Genomic DNA, 9,019 nt, shown 5'->3' on the forward strand with positions numbered 1-9,019 from the left:
TCGTTATTTGTATTTTTAATTGACAATTATATTGTTAAGTATAGATACGGTAATTCAAAAGTAATATTGTTAAGTAAAGATACGGTATATGGCAGAAACCAATCATTCGATTCTGTTCTTATATTATTATTTGTAATATTTTCATTTACAAGCGATAAATGGGTCTCCAATAATATATATAAAACTGTTTTCAATTACAATATACGAATTTAAGACCAATTTAATAGAGTTATTCAATTATATATATTTTGTACTAAAAGGGGCTCTTGAGCACCCCTGACCCCTTAGCGACACCCTTGCCTGCCAAGTGACAGCCCTGTCTGCCAGCCCTGTACTAAATTACGGTATTTTAGGATTGCGGGATTTTTTCGACACGCCGCCCACGGTCACACTGGACGGTGCAGCCGCCATATTTTCTATTTTTCGTGACAGAGGTTATTTGTTTTAACTGAAGATATTGAATCGAACGCATTTTCCGCTGCCCAAACTTTTCCAGCCGTCCACTTAGCCATCACTTACAGGTAATTCAGCGGCAGGCCCGGAAAACGGACAACAGGTACTCCATTCCGGGGCTACGGAAAAAGTCCAGCAAAGTGAAAAAAGAGGGGGAAAGCGCAACGCTGACGTCGGCAGAGGCAGCGCAGCGGCGCTCTCGCTCGCACCCACACAACTAAAGCATAGGTAAGCAGCAAAAACAAATTGAGCATATTGCTAAAAGCAGACCAACAAATTGATATATTTTCAAGTATTCTATTTTTCCCCTCCAAAAAAAAAAAAACTGAAAAAGTAAAAGTTTAAAATGTAAAAGTAATAAAGTTAAAGTCGAAAGTCAGTAAGTGAAAAGTGGTTAAAGTTGTTAAGTAAATCCAATTTCGGTCGCGAAAAGTGCGCAAAAGTCCGCAAAAATCAAATAATTAACTGTCTGCTGTGTGTGCGTCTGTGTGTGTGCGTGTCCTTAACTGTTTGTGTGGGAGGGAGAGAGCGTGGTTAAGAATTTTCCCAATTGCTCACTCTCTCTCTCGCTCCGTTGTCTCTCTCGTTCGCGTCAAAAAAAATTAATCAAAAATAAAATACAATAAAAAAGGCAGTAGCACACACACAATATAATCAAAAATTAAAAAGATAAATGCTAATAAAACAAATGAAGGTAAGAACCCCACAAAAAGTTAACAGCAACAAAAAAAAACGTATCAATCAAAACTTTTCTTCTCCCTCATTGCAAAAAAAAAAAAGAAAATGCCCATATCGATTATTACCCTTTCGCGTTATCGGAGCAATCAAAAAGCTATCGGCATTTGTTGGAGGCTTTTGACTTTGACCTTGGCGTTGTTTCCCTTTGGTGACCCCTTCTCGTATCACAATTTATCGATAGTCGCTATTATTTCATGCTGTAGTTTTTAACATAACTTCTAATTATATATACTGAATAGAAAGGTCTGCTTTTGTGTATACTGCAATTTATTATAAATGTTTAAATTTACAGTGTTTTTAAATTTTCTTAATTTAAAATCATTATCAACAAGAAACCTTGTGGCAATTATAATACAATTATGATACGATTATAAATTAAAATTAAAGAGCCAATAGGATTAAAAAACATATTGACTGCTTTTTAAATCCAGCACATTTGATCAGATACGATTTTGACACATTGAAATATGTATTTTAATATACAACAAAATACTATATTAACTGATTAGCTTAGAAAAAACCTTCAACAAATGATCGACTTGCTCCACAAGTTTTGCCGCGGTTATCTTCCCCCACCCACTGAATCGTGGTGGCCTACTAAGTCTAAGATTTGTCCAGGGTGTTGAGTAGGTACAGCCATGACAACCCAACTAATCTCCGATCCCATCGAATCTCCTGCAGAAACACATAGGAAGGAGTTGCCCGCACCGGCGTAAGGCGAACCCATGGTCCTCGACATGGAATCGGACGATTCTCGTGCCAGTTCCCCCTCCAATTCCTCGGAGTCGCGTTCGAGTTCGCCAACCAACGACAAGGAGGATGAGGTTGCTCCCGATCCGGCTGATGACCAGGCGGAGGAATCCGGTGGCGGCGGTGGAGGTGCCACTTTGGATCGATCCGTTCGAGCCGCCTCCACCAGCAGCTCATCGTCCAACTCCAGTTCTAGTTCGAGTCGCAGTGAGCTGTCCAAAAAGCAGAAGAAGAGCTCAAGCAGCAGCAGCGGCAGTGGCAGTGGTAGCAGTTCATCCAGCGGCTCTTCCAGCGAGGACGAACCCGACCAGGAACCGGAACGGCAGCAGGAACGATTGCCCGAGCAGCAGCAGCAGCAGCAGCAGCAGCAGCGCCAGAATGAGTCTGAACCAGAGCCCGAATCCTTTGCGGCAGCAACTGCCGAAGAAGTGCTGCAGCCTGGCTCGCCCGGCGCCAAATCGCAGCCCAGCTCGTTCCTCTCCTCCGTTCGCAGTCAGAGCAACAGTCCCCAGCTGTACAACCAGGCTGCCGTGGATCTGAACATCAGTCACGAGGATCTGAGCGATGTCAGCGACATCGAGGCGGAGGAGAAGCGAGCACCGTCCAAGAATTCGCTGCATCCAGCGGACGAGGATGAGGATGGCGCCATCTCCAACGACTCACTGCCCGCTCTGGGCGAGGAGGATGCCTCAGGGCAGCAGAAACTGGCCAAGCAGAACGGCAAGGCGGCCAGCGGGGATGAGGAGAAGGCATCCGCCAAAGATACCAAAGTGAGCTCCAGTCTATTTAAAATCTAGGGAAATGAATATCTCTATAAGTTATGTAAAGTGGGTTATGATTCTTAATTATTATTACATGATTTTATATTGTTCAGACTTCCTTTGAAATGTAGCTGCTATAAAATCATGATAATTGTTATAATTAATGGATATTTTTTTTTTACTAAAATTTAAATGATATTATTTTTCACACTTTGGAATAATCAAAGCAAAGAACACCTTTAATTAATTAAATTATTGTCCTTATTTCAGCCCGACGAAGCCTCCAATGGGCGAGCGCCTGCGACCGCTTTGGAGGAGGATCTGGTGAAGGCGCACGACGACGACGCCTTGGACTTTGAGGCGGAGGAGGGCGAGTGTCCAGAGCCGGTGAAGGAGCCACCGTCGGAGAGCAAAGCCAACGAAACAAACAAGGCCAAGACTGCGGTCAAGGTGCCGAAGGACGGCGACGACGACGACGACGATGATGGCGAAGTGGACGGCGATGAGGAGGACAACGATGACAAGGCCAAGCGGAAGGATAGCGCCGGCAATGGCAGTCTAGAGGAGGGCGAAGAGGTCAAGGACAAGGACAAGACAGCAGCGGCGGCGGCGGCGGCGGCGGCGGCGGCGGCGGCGGCATTGGCCAAGCGCAAGAAGGACGAGGAGGAGCTGGAGGAGGGCGAAGTGTCCGACGAGGATGAAAAGCGGCCGGAGGAGACCGAACCGAAGCCGGTGTGCCGCTTCTACACGCGCGGCCAGTGCACCTGGGGCATGAGCTGTCGCTTCCTGCATCCCGGCGTCACGGACAAGGGCAACTACACGATGTTCGAGAGCCTGGTGCGTTCGGTGCCGATGCAGGGCGGATCGTCCGGAGCGGGAAGTTCCGCTGCGGTATCACCGGCCGCTGCCGCTCGTGCCGGAGCGGCTGCCTATAGTGCGCACGCCTCGGCGGCGGCCGACTATCATGACTATCGAAACGAGCGGCCGCCGCTACTCCATCGGCCGGCCCTCCTCCATGCGCCCAGCATATACGGTGCCCATGCTGTCCACGACAGCCGACCGCTGCTGCCCGACGGCCCGGTGGTGGTGGAGAATGCCTGGGAACGCGGCCTGCGCACCGCCAAGGAGATGATGCGCAAGGCCAACAAACGCAAGGAGCAGGACATGGACTTTGAGGACAAGAAGATGAACCTGACACTGTCGCCCGATGAAATGGAGAAGGATTCGTACTACCTCAAGGACCGCGGCGGCAGCAGCGCCCGTTCACCGCCCCCACAATCGAGCTCGGTGCGCGAGCAGCCACTCAATCCGCTCATGCCGCTGTCCATGCATCCGCATGCCGTTGCCCATGCCAATCCCCGAGCCCTCCTGCCCCTGCAGTACTCCGTTTACGGTCCCCCGCCGGATCGTTACGGTCGCGCCCAATATATGCCGCCGCAGTATGAGGATGTGGACGCTTACGGCCGGATGGCAAGGTATCGTGAACTGCCGCCCCATCGGATGCCGCACTACGAGGACGACCGGCGATTGAGGCCGGCGCGCGAAGTGATTGTGCAGCGGGTGGAGGCCGCCGGGCGGGGCGACGAGTGGAGCGATCCCTGGATGCGGTCCAAGTCGATGGGTCGCGGCGGTTCCTACGATCGCGACGATCGCCGTCGGCGGGACAGACGCAGCTACAGCAGCAACTCGTCGTACTCCACCTCGAACAGCTCGCAGAGCGACTCCAGTTCCGACTCGTCGCGATCGAGCAGTCCGTCGGAGCACAAGCGGCGCTACGGCGGCAGTTCGCACAAGCTGGCCGCCTCCGCCTCTGCCTCGTCACGCCGGCATGGTGCTCGGGCGGCCCGCTCGCCCAGCCAGATACCGCGACGACCCCGACACTCTTCCAGTGAGTGTTTACCTTATTCACTCGAATAATCGGCCACTAATCAAATGGCTTTTTTTTTTTTTTTTTTGGTATTTACAGAAGGTAGCCTGTCGCCCTCGTACAAGCGACCCGCTGTGGACAAGCGCGGCGTTGGTCATAGTCCCGCCTCCAAGCGAAAGAAGCTCTCGTCGCAGGCACCCAAAAAGTTCGACAAGCTGAGACGCCGGCGCAGCTCCAGCACTTCCGACTCAGGTGAGATGCACTGTTGCATTGGCTAACGCCCAAGATCTGCAATAATTTCTGTTTAATTCGTGCGCAGACTCATCGGATACCTCGTACTCCGAATCGGAATCGGGCTCCTCGTCGTCGGACAGCTCGTCGGGATCCAGGGACACGCCCCAGAAGCGAGTGAGAGCCACTGACAAGGCGCTCAACGAGCGCAAGCTCATCAAGAAGCGTAAGGATCACTAGTTCTGTACACGTACTTTAAGGGTTTTAAGGTTCAAAGGATTTATTAGGATATTGTTATTAACAATATACCTTGCAGTTTTGACAATTTTAAGCTTCTTTGATTATGAATGCTCGAGAAAACTTATTCAGACTAAAACGTTTTATTGTTATAAGTTATCTATAGCCTTTTCGGGGGCTCTACAAATTTGGAACACAGTTGAAAGCATAATTAAGATTTAGTTAGTTTAGTAATTTAATGAGGGCTGGCTCACCTATTTAAAAGCAAAAGTTTGCTGGACAAGTCCAAATATCCATAATTTCGTTTAAATGAAGAGTGTACCAGGTCTTACTTGACAAGAATATTTATCTATCTACCACTAGCATATATGATTTGATTTAAAAATTTCTATATATTATTGTAATACCTTTTCAAAAACCAATTAGAGTAATTAATTACTATGTTTTTCTCCTCAGCCGCTGAACAAGCAACCAAGAAGCGTTCGCCCATTTCCATTGAGATTAAGAAAACGTCGAACATGGTGGGAGTTTCGGCGCTGGCCTCACCCAACAACTCAGTCGACTCCGACAAGGAGAAGGAGCACGGCAACGGCAAGGATAAGGAGAAGGAGCACGGCAAGGATAAAGACAAGGAGGGCAAGGATAAGGACAAGGACAAGGACAAGGATGGCGGCAAGGATAAGGATGGCAAGAAGTCGCGTCGCGAGGAACTGCTGAAGCAACTGCGCGCTGTCGAGGATGCGATCGCCAAGAAGCGCTCCAAGCTAAATTGATCCAGCTGACTGCAGACCTTTCTCGTCGTCCGGATCCGCATCCACATCCATCGTCTCGCATCCCTGCACCGAGTACCCACCCAGACCCTCGCATCCCCTCCCATCCACGATCATGGATCGGCGGATCATGGATCGGCATCAATCACAATAATTGGTGGTTACGCAACATTCGCATCGTATTCGATATTGCCTTGGTCTGTCGCGATCGACCCGATTGCAATATAAAATTCAATGCATTTAGGTTTAACAATCATGATGTCCTTTTTTTTCCTCCTTGACTACCGCCAATGATGGAGCATTAAACACTAATGTTTATAATAGATTCTAAATAAAAGCCAACCCTAATGATGAAAGAAATGTTTTGTAAAATGGAAAACTTTAAGAGGTATCCCCTTTAATTCGGGTTAAAGTATCCGTAGTTTTGGGCTCCAAATTGTGAAACAGATTAATATAGAATAAAACGACAAATTGTGGGATCTAGAAGTGCAATTTTGAGTCACTTTTCTGCAATTCATCGAAAACTTAGAAACATTTCACAAAGAAATGGATCGAAAAGTGACCAAAATTAAATCAACCAAGAAAGGACGCAAACTTCGGCAAGTCGACGTTTATATACCCTTGAAGCTATTGCCAAGATTAACTGTTCTGTAAAACATCTAAAATTCGATTTATATGCGTTTGTGTTTGAAATCTAGAACCTATGACGATTTTAAGCTCAATTATCCGATGGTTCAAATGGCAACTTCATATATAAAATCGTTTTTCGATTTTTAATTTTTTTTCGCCGGTTTATTTTAAGCAATTAAGACAAATTAAAAAAACAAGTTTGATTTTTTTAAATTTATTTTTAATTATTTTTTTCGTATAATCTAATAATCTGTAACCTGTAAGCAATCGTGGAGAAATTGAACTGAAAATTGCATTCCCCCTCACTGTCTGGTTGCCGAGAAACATTATAATAATTTAATTTATTCAGTTTTATAGTATTGTAAGACTAGGACAATATTGTTCTAAGCTCAAAATCTACATTTTCCACAGTTTTATTACAATAAAAAGAATAACCAAAGTGAAAAAAAATGTAAGACAATTATTTTGCAGTTCTATTTATAAAAACTTTGCTAGCAGGCAAATGAAAAGGTAGCCTTAATAAAATATGGATAAACAAGAAAGGAAGCCGTATTAAAATCTATGCTTTAGTTTCCAATTTTAATGAATTTTGAGTCTCCAAGAACAAATAAAAAAATAAAAAACAGCAAGGTAATCATTTTTTTCTCATTTATTTTTCCGATTGTTCCTTTGGGAGCTATAAAATATATAGTTGTCCGATCCGGCTCGTTCCGACTTATATTCTCACTGCAATAGCAAGTTTCATGCAGATAGTTTTAAAACTGAGAGCGCCCAAATTTAAGGTTTTTTAAAAATTATTTTTCAAAATTTCTTAAAACTTTTTTAACTAAGTAGTAAAAGTATCCAATAAATTAAATTTTGCATTTCGACTGGCGAATCATTTTCAAAAAAAAAAAAAAAAAAAAAAGAAAACCTGCCCAGCTGCGAAGCGTTTTTCCCATAGATTGGACAATTTTCCCCGGAGAGTGCGTGCGTGTGGGTAATGCGTGGCAATTCGGCGCAGTGTGTGTGTGGGTTGGGAAAACCTATTTAGATGACGAATCACAGAAATTTGGCCTCATCAATGTCTGTGGCTCAGGGGATCGGAGTGCGTGTGAGTGTATTACATTTCAGGGTTTCCATTTTTTATACATGCACATATATATTATGGTTCATTTTTTGCTTTCTTTTTTTTTTTTCTTTTCGCTTTGCAATCTCTCGTTGCCGTCATCGTGTCGCGTTTTTTGGCAATCACAGGCGGCGGCAGAAGCTGTCAGAAGACATTGTCATCATCCAGCGACCAAGTCAAGAGCCGCACCCCTCGAAAAGGACGCAGCCACCCAGGAGGGGGAGGGGCATCCACCCACCTGGTCACGTCCTCATGTGCGTGAAACGACCATACATGTGTCCGTAATCGACTGAGCTCGTAAGCACGGGATACACTCGAAAAAATATGATTAAATTAGACATTAAATAAAATTCGAAGACAAATTGCTTTCCAATAAATCAATTTTGTATAATTCTAAAGTAGATCCTCTTCATTTATTTCCATTACGTAACTATGATCATTTAAAATTGTTTTTTAAATCAAATTGGAACTATATTGTTATTATTTTATTGATTCTTATTGCGAAATAAAATAAAATAAAATAAAATAAAATAAAATAAAATAAAATAAAATAAAATAAAATAAATTTAAGAGCCTATAAAGTTCTTAGCCCAATGTTATATGTACAATACAAACTATAACTTATTTTGTCTAAAGTTATCTGATATAAAAATTATTTAATCGACTTAAGAACAATTTGTATTTAAGTCTTAATATTTGCTTATATTTTTATACAAGTAAAGAAAAAAATTTGCTTGATCGTCTTGATTATAATTTGTATTTGAGTACCTAAATTGTTTAATTTTTTTAAAACAGTATCTTGAAGCAGATGCATGTATATGGCAATGACTAAATCCAAAAATCGCAATTAAATTAAGTCATCCAAGTGCAAAGTAAATGAACTAATTTTTTAAACCTCTTTACCATGTTTATAACTTAATTTAAATAAATAAAGTAAAGCTCTATTAAAATCTGCAAAATATAATCCGAAATTATGTAATTTTTTGTAGTGTATGTACGCTTGTGCCTTTTTTGAGCCTAGCGGACTGCTTAGGAAATAGTGTAATAAAGGCCAGCTGAAGCTGTCGCCGAAACCGCAGATTCAGATTCAGATTTACATTCGGCTGAAAATGAAACTGAACTCCGCCCCTTATTTTTTCCCGGGATTAGCGAATTCCACTGCCATTTTTTTGTTGGACACCTCTCCGCATCACCCACTCAACCCACATGTGTGTGTGTGTGTGTGTGTGTGTGCCAAAAAAAAAACAATCACGCACAGATTTATCGCATTCATATTCAGCCTGATGCGAAATGTGACCAAGAGGGTGAAAAGCGGAATGGGAGGCCGCAAAAAAATGAGACCAACTCCCCCGTTCCCCCGCTTCCCCGCTCCCACGCCCCTGCCCTTGCCCCGCCCCCGTTTCCAGAAAACCACAAAATGGGATTACATTACTCAAAGAAATTTATTTTGACAGAACTAATATTTTGTCGCAGA

At 44.0% G+C, this 9,019-nt stretch overlaps 1 protein-coding gene across 2 annotated transcripts; it reads left to right on the top strand.

Moving 5' to 3' along the window:
• Positions 1–379: 379 nt before the first annotated feature.
• On the top strand, positions 380–6,163 carry LOC108138548 (zinc finger CCCH domain-containing protein 18). 2 transcript variants are annotated; one of them, XM_017260818.2, is made up of 6 exons: positions 380–681; positions 1,873–2,711; positions 2,973–4,590; positions 4,669–4,821; positions 4,889–5,026; positions 5,494–6,163. In XM_017260818.2, the coding sequence occupies exons 2-6, from the start codon at positions 1,917–1,919 to the stop codon at positions 5,808–5,810; spliced, it is 3,021 nt and encodes a 1,006-aa protein (XP_017116307.1). In that variant the 5' UTR covers positions 380–681; positions 1,873–1,916; the 3' UTR covers positions 5,811–6,163. The 2 variants fall into 2 exon arrangements, with proteins under 2 accessions (XP_017116307.1, XP_017116308.1); XM_017260819.2 differs by lacking the exon at positions 380–681 and adding an exon at positions 792–1,147.
• The last annotated feature ends 2,856 nt before the right edge of the window (positions 6,164–9,019 follow it).

The sequence above is a fragment of the Drosophila elegans genome, unplaced genomic scaffold, assembly GCF_018152505.1.
Source record: "Drosophila elegans isolate 14027-0461.03 unplaced genomic scaffold, ASM1815250v1 contig_149, whole genome shotgun sequence".
Lineage (NCBI taxonomy): Eukaryota > Metazoa > Arthropoda > Insecta > Diptera > Drosophilidae > Drosophila > Drosophila elegans.

What these genes read in the sequence shown, in the direction of transcription:
- LOC108138548 (XM_017260818.2), top strand. Translation starts at nt 1,917, where the DNA reads ATGGTCCTCGACATGGAATCGGACGATTCTCGTGCCAGTTCCCCCTCC. An exon ending in CATCCGCCAAAGATACCAAA is followed by an intron (nt 2,712 to 2,972) that starts GTGAGCTCCAGT and finishes TCCTTATTTCAG; the next exon opens with CCCGACGAAGCCTCCAATGG. An exon ending in GCGCAAGCTCATCAAGAAGC is followed by an intron (nt 5,027 to 5,493) that starts GTAAGGATCACT and finishes TTTTCTCCTCAG; the next exon opens with CCGCTGAACAAGCAACCAAG.